General features: G+C 43.6%; 5 protein-coding genes across 7 annotated transcripts; 2 read left to right on the top strand and 3 right to left on the bottom strand.

Moving 5' to 3' along the window:
- Window positions 1–248: 248 nt before the first annotated feature.
- LOC6574360 (MMS19 nucleotide excision repair protein) lies at window positions 249–4,062 on the top strand. The gene is made up of 6 exons (XM_002000376.4): window positions 249–865; window positions 926–1,309; window positions 1,371–1,720; window positions 1,779–3,233; window positions 3,302–3,724; window positions 3,789–4,062. Exons 1-6 carry the CDS (start codon window positions 781–783, stop codon window positions 3,978–3,980), a joined length of 2,889 nt encoding a protein of 962 aa, XP_002000412.1. The 5' UTR covers window positions 249–780; the 3' UTR covers window positions 3,981–4,062.
- LOC6574359 (MORN repeat-containing protein 4 homolog) lies at window positions 4,050–4,871 on the bottom strand. Its single transcript, XM_002000375.4, has 3 exons — window positions 4,762–4,871; window positions 4,423–4,699; window positions 4,050–4,361 (listed from the first exon to the last, which is right to left on the bottom strand). Exons 1-3 carry the CDS (start codon window positions 4,787–4,789, stop codon window positions 4,094–4,096), a joined length of 573 nt encoding a protein of 190 aa, XP_002000411.1. The 5' UTR covers window positions 4,790–4,871; the 3' UTR covers window positions 4,050–4,093.
- A 688-nt stretch (window positions 4,872–5,559) lies between these two features.
- Window positions 5,560–8,702, top strand: LOC6574358 (tetratricopeptide repeat protein 30 homolog). Its single transcript, XM_002000374.4, has 6 exons — window positions 5,560–5,924; window positions 6,014–6,374; window positions 6,436–6,614; window positions 6,687–7,685; window positions 7,746–7,962; window positions 8,024–8,702. The coding sequence occupies exons 2-6, from the start codon at window positions 6,315–6,317 to the stop codon at window positions 8,537–8,539; spliced, it is 1,971 nt and encodes a 656-aa protein (XP_002000410.1). The 5' UTR covers window positions 5,560–5,924; window positions 6,014–6,314; the 3' UTR covers window positions 8,540–8,702.
- On the bottom strand, window positions 8,638–22,868 carry LOC6574357 (putative cysteine proteinase CG12163). Of its 2 annotated transcripts, XM_002000373.4 has the most exons (6): window positions 22,580–22,868; window positions 14,632–15,036; window positions 10,307–10,437; window positions 9,495–10,238; window positions 9,250–9,431; window positions 8,638–9,175 (listed from the first exon to the last, which is right to left on the bottom strand). In XM_002000373.4, the coding sequence occupies exons 1-6, from the start codon at window positions 22,661–22,663 to the stop codon at window positions 8,910–8,912; spliced, it is 1,812 nt and encodes a 603-aa protein (XP_002000409.2). In that variant the 5' UTR covers window positions 22,664–22,868; the 3' UTR covers window positions 8,638–8,909. The 2 variants fall into 2 exon arrangements, with proteins under 2 accessions (XP_002000409.2, XP_015022890.1); XM_015167404.3 differs by lacking the exon at window positions 14,632–15,036 and having other exon boundaries at window positions 22,580–22,867.
- LOC26527294 lies at window positions 10,513–22,665 on the bottom strand. 2 transcript variants are annotated; one of them, XM_044008408.1, is made up of 2 exons: window positions 22,580–22,665; window positions 10,513–11,034 (listed from the first exon to the last, which is right to left on the bottom strand). In XM_044008408.1, the coding sequence occupies exon 2, from the start codon at window positions 10,877–10,879 to the stop codon at window positions 10,637–10,639; it is 243 nt and encodes an 80-aa protein (XP_043864343.1). In that variant the 5' UTR covers window positions 10,880–11,034; window positions 22,580–22,665; the 3' UTR covers window positions 10,513–10,636. The 2 variants fall into 2 exon arrangements, with proteins under 2 accessions (XP_043864343.1, XP_015022892.1); XM_015167406.3 differs by lacking the exon at window positions 22,580–22,665 and adding an exon at window positions 11,154–11,263.
- Window positions 22,869–22,889: the final 21 nt, after the last annotated feature.

Genomic DNA, 22,889 nt, shown 5'->3' with positions numbered 1-22,889 from the left:
CCTTAAATATCGAATGATCCCCGATATGCCGATATTTATTTGGATATCACACTCTCAAACACTAAACAATAGATGCATGAAGTTTTTTAACTTTAAAGTATTAGAACATTAATAGTTTTGATTGAAAAATTATAGAACTCCTTCAATTATTCAAAATTATATTAAATAGACTTGAAAGTTTTTGTTTAATTATCGTTCGTTTTCAACGCCATGGCAACTTTGTTACTAAATCCAGTTGGCAAAGCATTTAATGATTTATACACAATAAATTCTAACTTTTGATAAATAAAATTGTAAATTTTCAAAAATTAACTTTGAAAGAATACAATAGAAACAATAAGAAATTATCTTATATCCTTACCATTGAAACCAACAGCCACTATCGTTGATTGTTGCAATAGATCGATATATACAAAGTGACACTATATGTAGTACGATAAGTTCCATCTCTAGCAAAAACTTAAAAAAAGCACGACTCGACTGCATGACGATAATTTGTTGCACGGTGGAACTATAGTTCGTGTTTGTTAATTAATAAATGTAATCAAAGAGACGTTTATATGGATACTTAAAGAATCAACAAGATAGTTAAATTAACAAACTCAATATATCACGCATCACTACATATGAATGACCTACAGCTTGACCGTGTCTGCGCCCCCCATAGATAACAAAAGAAGGAAACACACCATTTGTAGTCTTATTTGTTTTTGGTTTAAGACTGCTTAAGAGAGGTATTTGTGTTTTAAATTTAGCGCTTACGTTAGCGCCAGTTGAAGCATGACAACGCCCACTCGTGAAACTCTAGAGAAGGCTCTGAAAAGCGATGCCAAGCTTCAAGCAGCAGCAACACAAATTGCCAATGGTAAGCACACTTCGAAAACCACCTGCAACCCATTTTAATTAAATTTATTTATTATAACAGAACTTGCTGGCGGCACCTACACCATTGCCGACCTGGCCGAACAGTTGGGTTTTGCGTTGACCTCTTCGGACACCGAGGAACGCGTTGCCGGCACAAATCTGTTGTCCGCTGTACTCGATGCTCTGCCCGGCGATGTCCTGAACTCCAAGCAGTTGGAATTTTTAACGACCTTCTACACGGATCGCCTACGCGATCATCACAATGTCATGCCCGCCATAATTGTGGGCCTGAATGCCTTGGTGCACATGAAGCAGCTGCCAGCTGAGAGTGTGCCGCTCCTGTTGCAAGCTTTCTTCCAATATACGACCTGTCAGTCGCAGACGCGCGGAGACCGCACCAAGATATTCAACATGTTTAAGTACCTCACAGTACATTACCAGCCAGGTGCGCTTTTATTACATGTTATTTTTTGGCCTAAAGTAATTGATTTGTTTTGCCTATCCAGAACTTGTTAAGATGTCTGGCGACTTTTTGTTTGGTCTGATCAATTCGATTGATGGAGAACGTGATCCACGCAATCTGGATATTATTTTTAGTTTTATGCCCGAGTTTATATCACAATATCCGCTATTGCATTTGGCCGAGGAGATGTTTGAAATCTTTGCCTGCTATTTCCCCATCGATTTTAACCCGAGCAAGGAGGATCCCGAGGCCATAACCCGCGATGCTCTCGCCGAGAAGTTAACCCACTGCTTGGTGGCGAGCGAACAATTTGCCGAATGGACCGTGTCGCTAGCCGTGGAGAAGCTGGACAGCGAGCTAGTTGTAGCCAAATTGGATTCCATTGAGTTGCTGGTAAGCAAATGATGGCTTATAATAACTGTATGGCTATATTAATTTCTTTTTGTGGCAGCATCAAGCGGCGCTCAAGTTCTCGCCAGCCGCACTGGAGCCTTACTTCGCGCAAATCTGGCAGGCATTGAAGGCGGAAACCTTTCCTGGCTCTGACAATGCCGATGTGTTGAGATGTGCTCTCAAAGCGCTTGCTGAGCTGCTGAAGAGCGCCGCCAAGGTGCCGAGCATCAGCCACAACTATCAGAGCAATGTGCTGGGCGTGGTGTTGCCCCACTTGAGCGATGTCCATCATCGCCTCTTTCACCCGGCCACTGCCATAGCTCTGATGTGCGTCTCAGGCGATGCGCCCTATGCTGGCGACAAAATTCTTAACACTTTTCTGCTTAAGCTGCAGACAACTGAGCTGAACCAGAAGATCAGCGAGGAGCGCATCAAGTTCTATCACATCATCAGCCAGGTGTATAAGCTGGCCGCACTGCGGGACTCGCTGACTAAGCTGGACAAGACTATACTGCTGCCGTTGCAGGACGATGTCATTGCGGCGCTACGTCTATGCGAGCGCGACGATTTCGATGCCAAGCAGGAGGACTTGGAGCTGCAAACGGCAGCTCTGTCAGTGCTCTGCGAATGTGTACCTGTGTTGAGCGAGGCGCAGCGTGCGCTGGTCTACAAGGCACTCGTACAGCTAATAAGCCATCCGTACATCGATCTGGACTTTAAGCTGTTGACTGTCAACCTAGGCGCCCTGCATCCCGTGGAGCTGCAGTCGTCCTTTATAGACCCATGCATTCGAAACTTTGACATATTCTCGGAGTTCATCAAACGTAAAATCTATTCGAATCTGTTGCCACTGCTGCCGCAGATCGCGTTTACACAGCGCATTCTTGATCTGGTCATGAAGGACGTATTCACGTCTACTGTCGCCGAACCGGGACGCCTTTTGGCCTTGGAAGCGCTCTCAACGCTGCTCAATCAGGAGGAGCAACGCTTCATAGTGGAGTTGCAGCAGCAATCAAATCTGTTGCACCAGCTTATTGAATTGGCACGTAATACACCCGCCTTGCCGCTGGCATCGCTGGAGCTGATCGCAGCCGCACTGAGTCGCATCATGCAGCAGCTGCCCCTCTCCGAGCAGAGTGCGATTGTCAGCGAGTATTTGCCGACGCTGGATCTGCAGGAGGCGGCACATCTGTACGTCGCCAGGGGTCTGCTAGGCTATCTGCACAAGGACATTTCTCTCGACGATCACTTCGAGCGTCTGCTGGACGATCTCACCAAGCTGTCGCTGAGCTCTGACAATGAACAGTTGCGCACCATTGCGCATCATTTGCTCTGCAGCTTGGTGAACAAAATGGACAACACTAAGGAGAATCGCAGCCAACTGAAACGCATCATACACCAGCTAAAAGAAGCCATCAAATCAGGTGACCAGCGAGCCGTTCACTTGCTGGCCTGGCTGGCCAAGGGCTTAGTGGTGGCTGGCTTCGAGGAGGCAGCCGAAATTATAACCGATGTGAGTGTAAATTGACTACAATAACTTGATTCAACTAACTTCATTTGCAATTTCCTTTATTTTGCCAGCTAACGGATCTGCTGGAGCATCCCACATTGTGCACCGCCGCTGCCTTGGCCTTTGACGTTATTGCTGCCGAGTTTCCGGAACTGGATTTGCCAGTTGTGAAATTTTTGTACAAGCAAAAGTTCTTCCACACCATCATGAACAAGCTGGGCAGCAAGCTCTCCAACTACTGTGAGCACCACATGAAGGCGTTCATCTATGTCCTAAAGACTACGCCCCACTCGGTGATTAGGCTAAACATCAAGCAGCTGGGTCCGCTGCTCTTCAAGACTTTGGACGCGCAAAGCGATGGACAGTTCCTTTGCATAGCACTGAACATATGCAATAACTTTGTGAAACAACAGGATGCGTATTTCCAGGCACATCTCGGACACATAATACCCAGCTGCCTAGAGCTGTCCAAGCAAAAGACTCAACCAAACATGGTTTGTTATCTAACATGGTCTAAAATACCCGAGTTACTAATTTATGTTTCTCTCCATATTGCAGCAAGTTCGTATCGCAGCGCTGCAGCTGCTCTATGACATAACCAAGTATCCGACTTATGTGCTGTTGCCCCACAAGGTGGACGTGACTCTGGCCCTGGCTGCCGCTCTGGACGATCCCAAGCGCTTGGTGCGTAATTCGGCTGTCAAGGCACGCAACGCTTGGTATTTGGTGGGCGCACCCAGCGGGGATTAGCGATACGAAGATAAGCAAATTGTTGTTAGCATTTTGATTCAATTGACAACGAAACTCAAACACGCACAATTGTTAAGTACTATGTGTCTAGCTGTGTTATTTATTGTTGCCGTTTAGTAGGGGTGTTCGCACTGCGATCGGGCCATTAGCGCACATTTCTGTGCGCGCTGCACAACGTCGGGGCAGCGACGCTTCCGCATGAAGCGGCAGTCCTGGAAGAAGCCCTCGTTGCGCGGAAATCCGTGTGTAAAGTCCTGAAAGGTGAGCAGGCCCCAGCCCCAGATCTTGCCGCCTCGGAATTCGCCTTCGTACTTCATGCCATCAGCGCGCCAGAATATGCCGTTGCCATGAAACCAGCCTTGGTGGAACTCCCCTTCGTATCTGTGCCATGCAATCGAAATTGAGTAGAGTCGGAATCGGGCTGCCTACTCAGAATACTCACTTGGCGCCGTCGGGAAACCAAAGGCAGCCGAGGCCCTGACTGAGGCCCTCCTGAAACTGTCCGTCGTAGCGTGTGCCGTCCGCGAACTGCAGATGGCCTATGCCATGCTTCTGGCCACGTTGGTTCCACTCGCCTATATACCGACTGGCGTCCTCGTAACGCCAGCCCCCCACCTTAACAGGGCCTCCACTGCTCTCATTCTGACCCTGTTGATGATAGTGCTGCTGCTGCTGCTGTTGGTTCTCGATGCGTGCTGTGGTTACGCCCACGCTGCTCACTGTAAGGGGTTGCGCTATAATCCTGATGAATGAACCAATTTTGAAGCTTTAGTCCACTTACTGTCATCATCATAGTCGTCCATGGCCATTGCTTTGCCACACGATGCGTTGCAAGCAGCTACTGAGCTTGCACTAACCGTGGCGCCTCCGCAAATGAGGCGCGCTTTCTGTGGCTTCAATGCAGCGGCCCCGGCTCAAATCTAATTAGCATATTGAGCCAACGGCACAGTGGTTTGAATGTGGGAAAACTGTGCGAGGCACGTGAAAATGTTCGATAGAAGAATATTTTTAAAGAACTCTATATGCAGCTATCCTTAGGTCTACTCCATGAATACGGTATTTTATATATATTTGATATATAATAGAGCCATCTATTAAATGTTTAATATTTTAATTTTAATGGAAAAGAGAACACATTGATTTGAAAATATCAAGGCAAATCAATAAAATATAGTAAAGCTTTTCAGTTTGGTATAAGAGTATATAATTAAATATTTCAAGTTTATTTATTACAATAAATATACTTCGAATTTTAAAATGTGTTGATTACTATAGACATCGGATTCTGAAATATACTATACTAGTCTGAAGAACAATTAATTATTTTTATTGATAATTAATAATTTATTAATAATTAATTAATTTTAAATTTTGCATTATGATATGCAAATAATTTGTAAGGATCAATGTCTATAGGATATCAAATAGATCTCTGTCTAAAAGATTTGGATTTTGTTTCATTACATTATTCGATTTTAAACAAAAAGAGGGATCTTAGAAGTTTTAAAAGATTTATGTTTTGAATAGTGTGGCACTATTTTCTGTCAACTTTTTATAAGTGTTTTGCTTCCTTCATTATATTTTTTAAGGATATACCATAAACATACTTGTCACTGTTAGTTTGTACATTACTTATTTTACAGGTTGTTTTCGAAAATCAAATACATCTGAAAATTTTGCTATTAATATTTTCTCGTTTATTGAATAAATAAATATTTAATGAAAAATATAATGAGAAAATCATCTAAATCTAATCTATAAATTACATTGTTTACAGGGTATACAGGGAAAATGCTCTCTATAAATAGGAATATTGATGAATTGGTATTTATATTATTTTGCTAAAACACAGGGTATATATGGAAAATGTTCTATGTAGATAGAAATATTAATAACGTCTCATTTATTTTATTTTTCTAACATGAACATCACCTAAATGAAATTGTAAGCTTTTACAGGGTATATAAAGAAAAGACTCTCTGTAAATAACAATATTACATTCAATTAATTTCCCACTTATTTTAATTTTCTAGAATATAATAAGAAACCCATCTAAATTAATGTCAACAAGAATATGTACTTTCATGGCCATCGTAGTCCTCCTCTCATAAACTACAAAAGATTAAGTTCTAAGCGGATTTGCATTTATTTTGACATCTTTTAAATTTGCCGCATTTCATTCACGACTTCAACCAACTGTTGCCAAGCACCTTGGCTGGCGTTGCCAAGGCTGAGGCGGACAGGCCCTTGGTTGGCAATGGGCAATGGTAGCCATGGCTACTTTGGGCGGCGCCACAACAAATCCCGGCTAGAAATTTTCGCAGAGCTCAGAAAATGCTGCATCAGGGCATAATCTTGCGCGAGGGACACGTCACGCGCACCATCTACACTCTGGTGAGTCTTTAATGTAGGCCAGAAAGAGGGGCAGCTCATCATTCGATTGTCTTTCGCTTAGATCAAGGATAAGCGCTATGAGGATGTGATCGAATGCATCGCGAACTGCGGCGAGGCAGCCAATACGAGGGCAGGACTCTCCACGCTGGGCCACTGCTACTACCATGCACAGAAGTACGAGGAGGCGGCCAGCTGCTACGAGCAGCTCTGCCAGCTGGTGCCCAAGGAGGCCAAGTACAGGTGAGCAGATGAACACCATTTATATAAATGTGTATGTATATGTGTGTGTGTATCTGGGCAACTCCTGCCTAGATTCTACTACGCCCAGTCGCTCTACCAGGCGGGCATCTTTGCGGATGCTTTGCGCGTGCTGAAGCAGATCGGCGACAAGGAGCTGGAGCTGCGTGAGCAGTGCCTGCAGCTGCAGAGCGCCATACTCTACTCTAGCGAGGACTATGCCGGCGCTCAGAGTCTGCTCAATCAGCGCGCTGGCGGCACAGCCGAAACGCTCAACGACGAGGGCTGCCTGCTCTATCAGGCGGATCAGCACGAGCTGGCGGTGCAGCGTTTCCAATCGGCACTGCAGGTGGGCGGCTTCAATCCTTTGGTGGCCTACAACGTGGCCCTCGCCCACTTTCAGCGGAAGCAACGCGCCCAGGCGCTGGATTACACGTCTGAGATTGTGGAGCGCGGCATGCGAAACCATCCGGAGCTGGGCATTGGCGCCCAGGTGGACACCGATGGCAGTGCGCGCAGCGTGGGCAATCCCATTACTATGGCCATGTCGGGCATCACCCAAGCGCTCAACCTGAAGGCCGCCTTGGAGTATCAGGATGGCAATGTGGAGGCGGCACGGGAGGCGCTGCTCGATCTGCCGCCGCGCGCAGAGAGCGAACTGGATCCGGTTACGCTGCACAACATGGCACTCACGGATGCCCAGGGTCCCGTTGCGGGCCTGCGCAAATTGGCCTTCCTGCTGCAGCTGGGCGCGCCTGCCTGCCCGAAGGAGACGTTCGCCAACATCTTGTTGATTTGCTGCAAACACGAGCTCTACGACACCGCCGCCGACATTCTGGCCGAGCACGCGGACCTCACCTACAAGTACCTGTCCCAGTATCTGTACGAGCTGCTGGATGCGCTGATCACGGCCCAGACCAGCGGGGAGCTGGCCGAGAAGAAGCTGGGCACGCTCGCCTCCAGCTTGTCGGGCAAGCTGCGCAGCCTGGCCGCTCGGGTGCAGGAGGTCAGAGCAACCAGTGAGCAGCAGGCGCTGCGCGATGCACTCAAGGACTACGAGCAGGCGCTGGAACTGTAGGTGCCTCAAGCTGACGCTTGTCTCCCAAGTACTCATGATCTCCTTTGTTGCTATAGCTACTTGCCGGTGGTCATGGCTCGTGCCTGGATCTCGTGGCGCGAAGACGACTTCCTGGGCGCCGAGCGCGAGTTTCGCTCCAGCGCCGAGTTCTGCTCGGAGAATGCCATCTGCTCGGTTTGGCGCTTGAATGCAGGCCATGTGCTCTTCATGCAGGACAAGTACAAGGAGGCGGCCGCCTTCTACGAGCCCATAGTGCGCCAGCACTCGGATGATGTAAGCTATCATCATTTCCTTCCCTCACTCAATTCTCTCTAGTCTCACTTCCTTCTTGCAGATTATGTCCGTCTCCGCTGCGGTGCTGGCCAATCTCTGTGTGTCCTACATCATGACGTTCCAGAATGAGGAGGCCGAGGAGCTGATGCGCAAGGTGGAGAACGCCGAGGAGCTGAAGGGCAACCAGGGCAAGCAGTATCATCACCTGTGCATCGTCAACCTGGTCGTTGGCACGCTGTACTGCGCCAAGTCCAACTACGAGTTCGGCCTCTCGCGCATCGCCCACGCCTTGGAGGGCGGCTCGGGGGCACGCCTCTACGCGGACACCTGGTTGCACGTGAAGCGCTGTATTCTCGGCCTGCTGACCGGCATGGCTAAGCAGAACATCATCCTGCCCTACGCAGCCGTGCAGGAGGTGCTGAACTTCCTCAAGTCCTGCGAGGCTTACGGCTTGTTCACACCCGCCAATATCTATGCGGCCACAGAGCAGGCACCCAGCGAGCCGCTGACCATTGGACTAGAGGCTCGAAAACTGAGACTCCTGCTGATCAAGCTGAGCGAATATGAAAATTATTGAGTAGCTTCTCCGACTGCTGTTCGAGTTGATATCAAAATGTAGATTATCTCCCCGTAAATCTCCCTCTTCAACTCCCCGATTAAATTGACTCTGCTCTCTTTTTCTTTACAATACGTAATTTAAGTTTATTTCAATATATGCTGCGCTGTTGAAGAACATTGTATATGATGGTTGCTTGTGGATTACAATTGGATTACAAGTGATTGGGCGATTATGTAGCGAAATGATAAACTGTTGCGTGTCCTCGGAACGTAAAATGCAAACTGCAAGCCAAACGAATCTTGTGCTGTAGCTCAAGCATGAGCATAGGCTGTATTTATATTAATTAATATTTATATATTTGCATAGAGTGATATATAGCTGGGCAAGCTTAGGCGAGCACCGCGGAGGTGGCCATCTCGCTGACGCCGCAAGTGTTGTCGCCACGATAGATGCGATAGTAGCCCTGCTCGCCCCAGCGAGGGCCCCACGAGTTCTTAACGATCCAATAGGGCAGCGTCTTGTGAAAGTTGGGATAGTCGGAGACGCCGTAGCCGACAATCAAAACGCCATGATCGAGATTCTTTTTGCTGCAGAGCGGGCCCCAGGGATGAGAGACGCCGCCACGATAGAACTGCATGGCATTTGCATTGAGGCCTGACAGAAACGGAGAGTTAAAGAGAGTATGTAAATCAAGCGATTCTAAGGTTCTTCTAAAAGTAATTACGCACCAATTGATATGGGTCCATTGGCCAGGAGCCACTCCTGCATGGCTGTCTCGTTGCCCTTGGGCAGATCGACAAAATCAGCGACTTGGACGTGGGACAGCGTCTTGTTGAAGTGGCACTGCTTCTTCTTGGCCAGATAGGGATACTCGGACTCGTACTCCAGCCCGCCAATGTCCTTGATGGCTCTATTTTGGAGGATTACCAATTAGCTGCGTTTATATTTGCATTACTTAGCAGCGATTACTCACTTGTAGGCGTTGTCCATTAGGCCGCCATTGCAGGCGCTGTCAGTGGAGTCACAGTCGAGCAGCTCCTGCTCGGAGAACTCTCGCAGCTCACCCGTTTTAATGGCATACAAGCCTTCGATGTTGCCGGTCACGCTGAATGCCCAGCAGGAGCCGCACGAGCCTTGGTTCTTGACTTGCGTCACGGCATTCTTTTCCCTCCAGTCGAATTCCTTGGGCAGTTCACCTTTATAGGCAGGCACCACGGCAGGTTTTCCGCCCGTTGGCTTATTGGCGCTGCGCTGCCACAGGCCCGCGCGCTGTGTGTACTCCGAGCTGGTCATGTCGGCAAACTCCGTGATGCCATACTTGGCACTGCCCTGCTCATTGTCGTTCAGCTCCTGGATGGTTCTCAGATTCTGGCGGAAGATGCGCAGACGCATCTGGTGCTCCATGCTGTTGGCGTAGCGGCGCTTGTATTTGATCTGGAACACGTGGAACAGATGATCCACCTTGTTGAGCGAGTGGTGATTGTGCTTCTTGTGCGTCTTCTTCTCGGCCCATTCCACGGAGCGACTGTGCCGGGCATGCACCGCCGGCTGGTTGTGGCACTTGAACGTTATCTTGTGGCCCTGCTCCAGCCACGGCTGTGCCCAGATCTCAACGATGCAGCGTCTCTGCTCATCATTGCCATCGATCAGATCCGCATCGATGCGAGTCAGAGTGCCAGAGACAAGCTGACGCGACGCCGTATAGACCTTTACAATCCTGTTGAGGAAGGGATCTCTTCTTAAGGACTGTCTATGAGAAAATGACAGGGGCTAATAGATATTTACTTGTAGTGCGGTCCATCGCCAGCGGTTAGCTTGTCAAGAGTCTGCTGGAGCTGCTCCTCGGCCTGCTTCTCGTCAAAGGGCTTGCTGCCGCCCAGGGGCACATCGTTCAAGCCACGCCTCTTGCGAGAGACCTGCAAAATCCAAACAAAGCAGGGAATAGCTATGAGAATCGAAAGACCTAAATCAAGCCAAACAAAGCAATCGAATTATATTCACGACATATTTATTATTTCTATATTTTGTAATTTAGGTGTCCCATTAACGATCTCTACTATGCTCGGACGAAAATTTGGATTTGCATTTTGATTCGCCGGTTTTTATTATGCTCATCTAGAGTCCGCATTCGGCTGGTATGATATAGTCGTCCATAACGCGAACACGGCGCAGCTGGCCCCGTGAATCGACTCCCACTTGACCCACATCCGATTCCAACTTCTGCTCGTATTCGAGGCGCTGCAGATTCTTCTCCCGACGAGTCACGACCATTGCCGCCGCGGCGAGTCCTTCGTGGCGCAGCCAGCTGGACATGATCCAAATGCTACGCAGGCGCAGCAGCAGCGAAGTTGTCTTCATCTCTAGTCTCTAGTCTGTAGTCTCTCTTCTTCACACACTCTCTCCCGCCCTATCTCTTACACTGCCTATCGCTTTCTCAATTTATATATGGTATTCCTCTCTGTGTTTCTACTGTGAAATTTTTAAGAATTCTTGAGCAAGTCAATGGGAATCACCTATAAAAAATCAACGTTAAACGAATATAAAAATATTAGTTAACAAGGTGTGAGTGTTTGCTTTTTTTGGTAGTGTAAGCTTTTGTTGTTCAAATGAACAAGTTTTAAAAAATATAAACCTCAATTCGGCTAGGAGCTGCGCTTGCTGAGAGCTGTACAAATTTAAGAGAGAGAAAAAAGAAATCCAAAATGTAAACTGAATGGAATCGATTGCCTCACTAATCTCTCAATGATAGCTAAAGCAAGCAGCTGGCTGGCAGGAAGCAACAAACCATTTAGCCAGCTCGGATGCGAATAACAACAATGGCGTGGCACGAGGCGGCATTTCACCCTTTGGTGGCTCTCGTAGAGACACATGTGGCATATAAAGCATTCAATGGCAAACGCAAAACCAATTAAACCAAACATTTTTGGCTCGAAATTCGTTGCCTGCTGGCAGGGCTAGATTATTGTTGAAGCAGCTAGCAGGAGGAGCAGGTGTCGGGCGATGCCTACCAAACGTACATTACCTCTATATATACATATATATATATATATGTATATGAGTGCGTGTGTGTGTGTGTGAGTGGGTGTGTGTAATTGACGTAGCAGCTGGAGCAGGAGCAGGAGCAGGAGCAGTAACAGCAGCCATTGCAGGTGTGGAGCAGCTAGTTGGTGAATGCAATGACAACAATACGAAATGAAATGTAATGGCAACGACGTGTGTATAATTAAAAAGATTGCCAGGCCCAATCGGGGTTCGAACATGGCGGCGGTGGAGCTGGAACAACGGCAACGGCAATGGCAATGGCAACGGCAACGGCAACGGCAACGGGAATGGCAATAGCAGCAACAGCGCAGGTTTCTGTTTCCGTTTGACCTGTCGCGACATGAATTCATTAAGTTGCCTGTTTTATACTCGCTCTCGATGTGCTCGGGAGTATATTGACTCTTTCAATATTCGTTTGCGTAGCGAAAGACATAATGTGTAAAATATATTGATCTTGCTTGCTCCAAAGAGGGGGGAGTTTTTACGTTTATATGCTCGCTCACGATGTTACCCTTTAGAATATATCACAGAGCAGCATACATTGCTCTCATGTTGTTCTGAGAGGAGTCTCTTCATTTTAATGCTAGACTATTTCGGTATTTAATACTCGCTTAATGAGTAAATATATGAATTCTCTTCTAAAATTTTTTCTATTCCACTCGATCAGGTGTGGCGTTAAAGTTATATAAATTTTTCATATGAGTATATTGACTTGTTCAATACTTCTCGGAGAAGTTTTACTGCTGGAGGCTATTCGTATTCAATACTTGCTCAGCATTCGTTAATGAGCATATATAGGTTTCCAAAATATTTCATTTCAGAGTATGCTCGCTCATGTAGTACACAGGGTTTTCATACTCGCTCACGAAGTGATAAAGAATATATTAAACTAACGTCTGTTTGTACGCACTTGCCTCCCGGAAACTTTTACTTGACAATTTGGTGAGCGGGAAAAAGAGATATATACTCAATTGGAAGTGAGATAAAGAGATTTTATTAGCCACCAGTGAGTTGTGAGCAAGTATTAAGCAGTCGGTAGTGCTATGGATTGCACAATTTTTTTTTGTTTTGGGTCAGTTCAGAGCTTCTATAGAGGTCCGTTCCAATGGGAACCCATTGTCCTTGTCACATTCTGTTGTTCAATAACTATTAAAACGTAAATTATATCCCGGCCACTCGACAGTTTTTGTATGCGCACTAAATGGAGCGTGAAATGCATTCGGAATATGCGGAGAGCCGAGTGCTCGACACTCGATTGAATTCGCTAATCCCGCAGATTAAATGTCAAATTCGATTCAGTTTGCAGTGTTGCTTGGCCCGATTACCGATGTGATTTATTAGATTCATCCATCCATATACTATGTATACGCGATGATGATTCATGCATCAGTGATGATTCGCTGAACTCGTTGAAAAGTGGGTTAAGCAGGATACTCGCACGTTTATTTGAGCAGAGCTCGAGTACTGTAAGAGCTAGAGTATTTATAATTAATGTGTAAGCTCTACTAAATCATACTCTAATAGCAAATATTTCCTTTTTTTTAGGTCCTTTTATATCTACGAACAGTACAAACAGAATTGCAGATGAAAGCATTACATAGAAATAGATATTAGTCTATCTTCCCGCCAAATATACCCCACTTGAGTAGGAGTAAGGAAACTTAATAAACCGAACAAAATGAGCTAGGCGCATACTTAGTTAAATATATTCCAAATTGTTTATATGCCAGCTAGTGTATTCGAGTTTTCGCATAAAGACAAGTCCCCACCGGGTGCTATTTGAATTCCGTCTTCTATTTGACGCAGACACTGTGCAATGGCCGCTGCATCAGTTGGGTGTTAAAAGTAGAGCATCAAGGATAATGAGAGCACTTTTCCACAGAGCAGTGTATGCTGCTAAGGGGCACACGCACACACACACAGACACACACACACTTACAAACATAGAGTGCGGCACTTGAGGTGAGCTCTCTAAGATATGTACACACACACACGCACATACATATATACATGTACATATTTATATAGACGGTTGTGGACGGGGCGAATGCGACACGGGCCGGGTTAAACAGATTGCGGCCGTAATTTGAAAGCGAAAACTCATTTGATTATTAAGCTGAAATAAGTGGTGGGGGGGCGCACAGATGCTGGGGGCGGGCCAGTCGCAGAGAGGGCTTCTCGCTTGGTTGGACTATGCCAACAACGCACAGGTGTGTGTGTGTGTGTGTGTGCGTGTGAGCCTTTGTGTTGTTTGTGTGTGTGTGTCTGTTTGTGGTGCACAGGTGAGAAAAACGAGCAGCTTAAATAAATTTAATTAAATAACATTTTCTTTTTATTGTTTGCATTTACTTTACGAGTATTTTTAGAAATGGGAGTATATAGAACAGGGGGGCGTGTGTAACTGGGTGATTGTGCGTGCGTGTGTGTGTGTGTGTGGGGGGTGGTTGTGTGTGAGAGTGTATGATAATAATATTCATGACTCATGATGGTTAAGATAATGAAGACTGCTGTGCATCCTGCTCCAGCTGCTGTGGCTGCTGCTCTGTCTGCTCCTGTTGCTGCTCTTCGACTGGTTCCTGTTGCTGCTCCTCCACCTGTGCCGTCTCTTCACTTTGTTGCTGTTGTTGTTGTTGTTGCTGCTGCTGTTTCAACTCGGCGCGCTGCTCCTCGATAGTTTTTTCAAAATTAAACGCACCCACTGATAGAAAATCGTCCAGCCAACGCTTCTCGTTTTCATTGAGCTCCGCTGTGGGCGTGGTCATGGCAATAGACGCGGCCGTAGATGTGTTGGCATCCCCTGTGTCGCTCTCAACGTCAGCTGTGGCTGCCTCGTTAACGTTAATTGACATTGCGGGCTCATTAGTGGGCACCACTTGTGGGGCCAGAGCTGTGGGGCTGTTGCTGGTGCTGGTGGTGCTTACTGAGCTGCCACTGCCCCTGCCGCTGCTGCTGCTGCTGCTGCTAACCCGTCGCTTGTTTTCGTTTGTCAATATTTGGGCTTCCAGATGAGCCATATCGCTGTCACTCAACTCGTTGCGTCGCCCGCCATTGAAGATGGTGTTACTCACATATTTCTCGTTGAGCGCCTTGGCCCGCTCCTCGCGATCGGCCTCGAAGGTCAGAGCATTGTCGGCCACATCGCTGCAATTGGTGTTGACCAGCTCCCGGTGCTTGTCGCCCCACTGGGTGGTCAGCCAGGGCTTCTCCAGTATCACCAGGCGACAGATCGTATCCGCATCGTTGGCCTTTGTGTCCACTGCATTCAACAGTATTTCGTATCGCACACCATTCACAATTTCACGAAAGGCATCGATGATGTTCACAAAGTTCATCGAGAGGGGCAGAAAGGACATCGCTATATTCTGCACGCCAATCAAATTGGGCGAGAGATACTCTCGCTCTCCAGGATTCAGCACATGGACCAATTTGATAGGCGGCTCGCTGATCGCCTCATCCGTACTCTCTGTCTGTGTCTGTGTGTGTGGGTTGGTGTGTTTGTGTATGTGTGTGTGTGTGTGTGTGTGGCAAAGACAAAAACAGAAAGCAAAACACAAATTCGTTTAAGGAATATAAACACACACAAAGAAAGTAAGAGAGTAAGAGAGAAAGAGAGAAAGATGGGGAGAGTGAGACCTTTAGACCTCTAAAATGAAAGCACATACATTTTCAAGCATGAAGCATTAGCCTTTATGACAATACAACAAGAAACCATCTTGTGTGTATGTGCGAATGTATATATATGTGTGTGTGTGCCAACACCATGAAACAATAGCTTGCGCAAGTGATTAAATAAAGTGCTTAGACATAGCATGGAGCCCATGTTGATATAATCATTAATATTAGCTGGGTTATTGCATTCGAAGTGTTAATAAAGCGAAGTAAATTGTTCACGCCGATGATTGACTGGTGACTGTTTGACTGATTGACTGATTGACTAATTAATGCCACGAGTAAAGCTAGACTGAAATTGTTTTTATTCAATTGAGACTTGGTCTACATAACTTGATGCAGACATTTTCATCATAATAAATCTACTGATAGTAAAAGCCTCTAGACACTTAATATTCTCATACAATCAAGCAGTGATATTAATTAGTTAGTTAATTGCACATAGACAATTTAGCTGAGGGATGCTCAGCAGTCATGGGCAACAATTGAATAATATTTGTCTACCTAGCAAATGATAGACATGCATAAGCATGCATGGCATCTCGCATGGCAGTGAAGCTGTTCATCAAATTGTTGCTCAACCAATATATGTATATATACTTATAATACATATTTAAGTGAATTATAGATAAATCAGATTATGGACCCACTCAGGCTACTACGGCTTAATGAACTTAAAATCTGGATGTCAAATTGGAAATCGATAGCGAGCTAATTAAGAAATGATTTTAAAACTGGCAACTGCTTTAATGGCGTGTCAAGCAAAGCCTGCAGCTTTTGCCTCCCACTTGGCTGCCCCGCCTTTGCTTTTGGCCGGCCTAATGAACTCAGCATAATTGCAATTACATTGCGGCAAAAGAGGTGTGAGAGAAGAGCGAAAGAGAGAGCGAGAGATGTAGAGTAAGTAGCGCGAAGTGTGTGTGTGTGTGTGTGTGTGCTGTGCTCTGCAGAGGAGATATTTTGGCCAATCAAGTCAATCAGTGGAGCAACGCTTCGCTGAGCTTGTGGCAGGTCACAAAAACTAATTAACCACCGATGCAAACTGTGACCGCCTCACTGTAGACCACGCTCTCCCCTACTAACCCCTCTCTCTCTCTCTATCTCTATCTCAATATATCTCTGTTGCAGCACATCGAAAACTGGTTAGAGGATTGCAGCAACAAAAATTCATCGATAAATGATGAGCCGCAAAATGCAGCAAACAGACGTCAAACGGCAGATGGTAGTCGGGCAAAGTCGATGTTGAATAATTTACGAACTTAAAGCATAAAAAGCAGCTCGAATACAACAACAAACCCAACTAACCGCGAGAGGCAGTGAGAGGGAGGAGAGAGAGAGGGTTACGGCGTGAGCGAGAGCCGAGATTGCATAGCAGACAGCTTGTTGACGTTTCGGTCGTTCATCCTCATTGCGGCTGACGTTTTGTGTCTGCAGCGTGACAAAAAGCCGAAAAATGCATAATGAAAAAAAAACTTTTTTTGACGGCGATTGCGTCACTAAAGCAGTCAACGCCAGCAGCGGCAGCGGCAACGGCAGAGAAGCCAGCTCCAGCATCAACTAGGTTGATGCCTTGCCTGACGTTTGAGCTGATTATGCTCTACGCGGGCGAGGCTGCTGAGTGGGCGGGCGGCTGCCTGATGCTTGGCCAAGTTGATTCGGTCTTGGCATTGTTGACGCAGTTAACTCTCGCTGCCACTACTGCCGCTGCTGCTGCTGCTGCTGCAGCTTGTTTGCAGCTTGTTTTTCAATTAAACTTTACGGCACTTTAAGCAACACCCCAAAGTTGGTATAGAAACCAAGTAAGGCATGCATGCTCGACTTGAAGGTACCCAGTATAAAAGCATAGACCGATCTAGTAATAAACTTTACAAACTGTATTGAAATAGGATCTGTTCTTTACTGAAAATCGTTTCCATTTGTATACACAAAAATATTAATAAATAATTTTAAAAAAATATATATATATATATTTATAAATATAAAATTGGTTTCCATATATGTAATCGTTAAAACAAATAAGAGTCAAACTTTTCTGATAAATTTATCTTTTATTTATTTTAGCAATGAATTATCTGGAACCCAATTTTATGTTTATATTTATTCACATATGCTTAATAAATATTTAAGATATTTCCTATGTAATTTCGTTTGTATCTTGAGAAACCAGATCCGATTGAGCTATCGATAAAAAAAAATTGATATTTATAATTTCTTTCTCTATAAAACCAGTTCAGATAAGACTGCAAATATAATGTTTAATAATATTTATACTATGTATTTATTTCATAGCTTCCCTCGTGACTCCTTCATGACACCCCATTTACTTGCATGCTTACAGGGTATATAACACACTCCAGGTCTCTGTAGATTGCCAGTTGGTCATGTTATGAAGGCGGCTAGCTGCGCATGGTTGTCCTGGCAACTTAATGTGTAACTTATTACATACCACAACTAAACTTAAATTTTTGCCAAAGATTGAATGCGCTTCGCTTGGCGCTAATACGTTTCATATTGATTACCATATTGTCTATTATTGAAAACGAATACCGAAGTACCTATCTAGTGCATAAATCTATTCATTAATCAATCTATATTTTATCTATAGACTTTCCCATCTGTCGATTCATCTATCTACTCATATATATAAGTCTTGTCATCCATCATCTTGTTATCCATCTATCTATAAATCTTTATACTATCTATCTATCAATATTACTCTAGATCTGAATTTCAGATCGGTAAGAAGTATATGCACATCGAATCTATAGAATTACTTTGAGCTCCTTAAAGCTTTCTCGGATTTGCACCTCCTGACTGCAGTTCTCTTCGCGGTTCATATTGGGCCCGGCTTATATCGAAAACTTTTCGCATCCCGACACTTGCTGCAAAAGTTGCTGTTAATGCTGCTGTTAATGCCGCTGCAACGTGCTGCGGCTCAGTGTTAACAGGCTTTTGCTGCATAAATATTGCACTGGCTCGGGGGGAGGGGGATCGTGGATGGCGCGGCGGTCGAGAGCCCGATGGGTGGCTGTTTGTTGGATCTGTGATGCATGCAAGAGATGCGCTGGGGTATTAACTGATGCAATGTTGAAAAAAACTTTAATTGAATCGACGTAAATAAAAATAAATACATCAAAATAAAATCCGGCTGAAGCCCCGGAGCGCAAATTGCGAACTGCACACTGAAAATTGCCAATTTGCTGTCAAACGGCAAAATTGTAAAAGCTGTAAAACTGTTTATTTTCATTAAGGCTTAATTAAAACGGGTAAATCAACTTGCCCAAAAGCCGAAAAGACTATGGCTTATTAACATTTTCGAACACATAAAAAAAGATAACTCGTTTTTTTTTTTTTTTTTTTTTTTTTAAATCACTTATAAATTCTGTCAACATCTACTTTGTTGATACAAAAGTATATATGCATATATTTATATATATCTATGTATATATAGATCCAGAAACTGAAAGCACCAATTGTATTGAGCAAGCAGCTTTATATACCCTAGCAAAACCTATTCTGATTAAGCAGTATTTTATCACTCAGAATTATTAGGGAACTGAACTTAATTTCTTAATCGATGTTGTTTCATTTGGATGTTCACATATTTATGAATAACAAAATACTATAAAAGAGAAGCAGGGTTATAAATATAATATATTACTCAAAATAATTTTATATTGTAGACTTAATTTTTTTTTTTCAATTAGTCTTGTTTCATTCATAAAAATATATACATATATTTTTTTTAATCTATCATTTCACTCTAGAGCCAGAATCTCTATGCCGGCTAGGGTATTTAAGTCTCTGGTCTGCACTAGCTAAACATTCTCTCTTGTTTCCTTTTTATTATTTTATTCAAGGTCAGGCGCGCTTATGCGCTGAATGGGCGCGTGTATATATATAAATATTTAGGTGCTTTTTTAATGACCACATTTGCCTTGGCTAAAGCACTTTCTTTGAGCCATCTGCAATGAGGCTTCTCGGCTAGCAACCCTCGAGTTAAACAATTGAAAACGTGGTAAAACTGACTACATGATACACTGTTAAGACATGAATAACCCAAGAATAGATTCAAAGGCATGGATCCTATACTCAGGCTCAAGCTGTATAAATATTTACTACAAATTAATCAGAATAACGGTTTGCATTAATTCTATATAACCATTTTACTTGGTCTATATACATATATTTCTATAATCAATCTACACAAAGCCCATATACTCTCTTTAAGCATCGAGCACTATGCATAAATTGCGTTTGTGTTTGAGGGGCACAGAGACAGACAACTGCAAAATTCAATTATTTCTATTCATCGGTTTAAATTGATGCTTTGCCTCCGATTAATGGCATTTAAGCCAAAAATTCACAAACAGTCTTTATGCGTTTAATTAATGTGTGTGGAAATTAGCTCCGACATTGTTCGACCGTCAGCTGCACTCAGTGGCCCTCCGGCTGGGCAATTACTCTCCCTCTCTCTTTCTCCACGTCTCCACACACAGTTGACACCTATACATACATATATTTTTATAATACACTGAGCGAAAGAGCCAAGTAGTATGTGTAGTAAGATAAACAAAAACCAGTTAATATGCAAGCAAATAACAGAGAGCTCGAGAATACATAAAATATGATACGTGAAAATAGTATACATAGTATACAAATTTGTATACACGTTCGAATTGGCTTTGTCTAAACTGAGTCACTGAAAGCTCAGTATGTACTATATACGATATTGTTACAGGTGAAGACTATAAAGCGAGTTGATTGATCTGCTCTAGAACTAGTCGATTACCTAAGATATTTAACTCTTATTCTTCAACTTCAACTACTCTTGACTTTGTAGAAGCAATGCTATAATTTATCGCAGTTTCTTCGAGTGTACTTAACCCTTTTCCTATTCAGGTGAATTTACATATATACTTATGCTGGCCATTGAATGACTCCTATGCAATTTGAGCCTGTTGCCAAATTTCGCAAACACACACAAGAGGACAAATTTCCTACCAGATATTGGGTCTGGGTCCGGGTTCGGGTTCGGGTTTGGGATTGGGGATTGGGTTCCATGTCAAGCTCATTATAAACTTTGGTTTCAATGCTCCCCTGGGTGCTAATTTGAGCTTTGTGTGCGTCTGTCAATGTGTGCATGCGGCCTTTTAGTGGATTCAATAACGTAATTTTCATTGGCATTCGCAGCATTAGGCGACAGAGTCATGATCGAAATTGCAAAATGACAATGGGTTCGAAATTGCCGCCCCTCCACCCCCACCCTTTAACTTAGGGGAAGAAGATGAAGAGAGAGAGGGAGAGAGCAAGAGATAGACGGAAGGAAGAAATAGAGAATGAGAGAATACAATTTTATCTAAAGCTAAAGCAATGCGTTTGACAAACTTTGAATCTCAGAGAAGCGGATGCCGTTTGTGCATGTGAATCATCCGCATGTGATTTCCTAAATGTCAAAAACAGTCGAACGAGTGAATATATATAAAATTGCCCCCCAGCAGCGATTCTCTACTTCTCACTCGTGCTCTCTACATCTATCTCTAAAGCTTGAGCTCTATATTAAAGTTTATTTCGCTTTAGTCTTTGCAATTTGGGAGCTATGAATATGGATATATGTAGTTATGTTTATATATGTATATTTGTACATATGAATGTGTATATGTTTATATAAATTTATTCTCACATCTCAGTTCCGCATTTTATTCATTTATGTAAATATGTTTATGCATCGTTCGCTTTATGTTTGTTAGCATATGGAATAGCTGCCGGTTCTATTTTATTCTTCTCTATTTTATACTTTTTAAGACTACCCCCTTATATAATGCCACAAAAAGTGTTGGCCATATCAAAATTTAAAATATTTCCATAATTTCATTTACCAACATTTTGCATTTACTGAAATTCAACTTCAATGCAATTCATAATTTAAATTTGCTCTTCAGAAAAATAACATTTGATATGTAAATACGAGATGAATTTTTTACTTATTGCTTCTTTTTTTTAATTTTTATAATTATTATTTATGTATATGCGATATACGATATACGCAATGGTACTTTTTTCTTTGCCTGGCAAATGGAAATGTTTTAATTGATATTGATGATGCGCTCTCACCCCCGCCATGTGGGGTGGTCAGAGGCTGGAGGCTGATGGCCAGGGGGCCAATCTCGGCCTCTGCCACAGACAGTTCGCTGGTCATTAATATGATTTTCTGAATGGAAAAAGAGCTTTATAGAAGGAGTGAACAAATTCGAACAAAAGGCGGCAGCTGGCTATTGTATTAGTTACGAATTATAATATCTTTGTGATTCATTGCAGCTCGAAGTTTTTAATTGAAAATTGAAACAGATTTGTGTACCCAACAGCAGGTGCACAGTCACAGATATGCATATATTATATTTCAACGACGTAAAACATTTCTCCTATTAAAATGACTCGTAATCTGTTTGTTGTCATAATAATCGCTTACATAAATATTAAACAAACCAGCGAAATAAGCTTCAAGCTATTTCCTAGTTAAAACATTTGTTTACGCGAATCATTCGTAATCTCTTCATTGATACAGCTAAGGCTTGACTAAATATTTAATAAAGCAATTAAATATGCTTTAATTAAACAATTTTGTAAATGGGATTTTAAATAAACGCCCAAAACCAATACAAAAGCTGTAAAATTCCTATCGGAATTTAAGGCACAAAGTGCAGTTAATTAAAATCCAAGACGCAATTATTGCAAAAAGGGGACAGATAGATCAGAGATCCGTTCTAGCGGTCAAACTGATATAAGTACATACATGCATGTGTATAACAGCTGATTGTAATGAAATGGCGACGCAACAAAGAAAGCGGGACAAAGTAAAACAACAACAAACGGTATAATAGCAAATTTGATAAGCTTAAAAAAGCGCTAGCACCATAAAGATGTATTGATATATTTATGTATATATACGTGTAAGTAAGGCGTGTATTTTCTTATATTTATGTATCTTGCCATTACAGCCTTTTATTTATGCATACGATTTTCTTTTGCTGACTAATCAAAGTTAATGTGTGGACGGAGAGCCAAACAACAAGTAAATAAGTATGGCGTACGTAAGCATGCATGTGTATTTGTGTGTGTGTGTGTGTGTGTATGTGTCTAGTATGGCTTTGTTTGTTTGTGTTCATGTCTGCATGTGTGTGTATTTGTGTTTGTGTGTGTCGGCATTGTTAAAAACAGCAAGCGAGCAAATATAACGCAATTCGGTAAATTGTAATTTCTGCCACAGCCGCATGTTCACTCAAAAAGCGTTAAATTGTTGACCAAAACACTGCGAATCGTAAACAAAAATTATAAACCGCAACTCACCTCCTGTTCCTCGGCAGCTGTTGGCGTTGTTTGGATTGCGGCCAACAGAAACAGCGCAACTGTTGCTGCAGCGTACAACTTCATTGTGACAAGTTTTTTGGATGTTGTAAATGACGACAATATGATCGTAAATATTTGCGCAATTTCACGCGAACACCCTGACGACACAAACTATGTGTTTAGTCGCACTTTACGTCGCTTTTAATGCTTTGTTTTTACACACACGAACACAGACAAACTATTATGCGAACCGCCGTCGCCTGCTGACGAACTCGTACTGTCAAACGATTGGAGCTCAGCTGTAAACGTT

This window comes from Drosophila mojavensis, unplaced genomic scaffold (assembly GCF_018153725.1).
Source record: "Drosophila mojavensis isolate 15081-1352.22 unplaced genomic scaffold, ASM1815372v1 contig_277, whole genome shotgun sequence".
NCBI lineage: Eukaryota > Metazoa > Arthropoda > Insecta > Diptera > Drosophilidae > Drosophila > Drosophila mojavensis.
This window is presented reverse-complemented; position numbering and strand designations above follow the sequence as displayed.

Bases quoted from the DNA above. Each gene is read 5' to 3' on its own strand.
- LOC6574359 (XM_002000375.4), bottom strand. From the start codon at position 4,789: ATGGCCATGGACGACTATGATGATGACA. The intron at 4,700-4,761 runs GTAAGTGGACTA...AACCCCTTACAG, and splicing joins GGACGACTATGATGATGACA to TGAGCAGCGTGGGCGTAACC. The intron at 4,362-4,422 runs GTGAGTATTCTG...TGCATGGCACAG, and splicing joins TGGTTTCCCGACGGCGCCAA to ATACGAAGGGGAGTTCCACC.
- LOC6574360 (XM_002000376.4), top strand. From the start codon at position 781: ATGACAACGCCCACTCGTGAAACTCTAGAGAAGGCTCTGAAAAGCGAT. The intron at 1,721-1,778 runs GTAAGCAAATGA...TTTTTGTGGCAG, and splicing joins TGGATTCCATTGAGTTGCTG to CATCAAGCGGCGCTCAAGTT. The intron at 3,725-3,788 runs GTTTGTTATCTA...TCCATATTGCAG, and splicing joins AAAAGACTCAACCAAACATG to CAAGTTCGTATCGCAGCGCT.
- LOC26527294 (XM_044008408.1), bottom strand. From the start codon at position 10,879: ATGAAGACAACTTCGCTGCTGCTGCGCCTGCGTAGCATTTGGATCATG.
- LOC6574357 (XM_002000373.4), bottom strand. From the start codon at position 22,663: ATGAAGTTGTACGCTGCAGCAACAGTTGCGCTGTTTCTGTTGGCCGCA. The intron at 10,438-14,631 runs GTGAGTAACACC...TGGATTTTGCAG, and splicing joins AGGCGCTCAACGAGAAATAT to GTCTCTCGCAAGAGGCGTGG. The intron at 10,239-10,306 runs GTAAATATCTAT...CTTCCTCAACAG, and splicing joins GGCGATGGACCGCACTACAA to GATTGTAAAGGTCTATACGG.
- LOC6574358 (XM_002000374.4), top strand. From the start codon at position 6,315: ATGCTGCATCAGGGCATAATCTTGCGCGAGGGACACGTCACGCGCACC. The intron at 6,375-6,435 runs GTGAGTCTTTAA...TCTTTCGCTTAG, and splicing joins CGCGCACCATCTACACTCTG to ATCAAGGATAAGCGCTATGA. The intron at 6,615-6,686 runs GTGAGCAGATGA...ACTCCTGCCTAG, and splicing joins CCCAAGGAGGCCAAGTACAG to ATTCTACTACGCCCAGTCGC.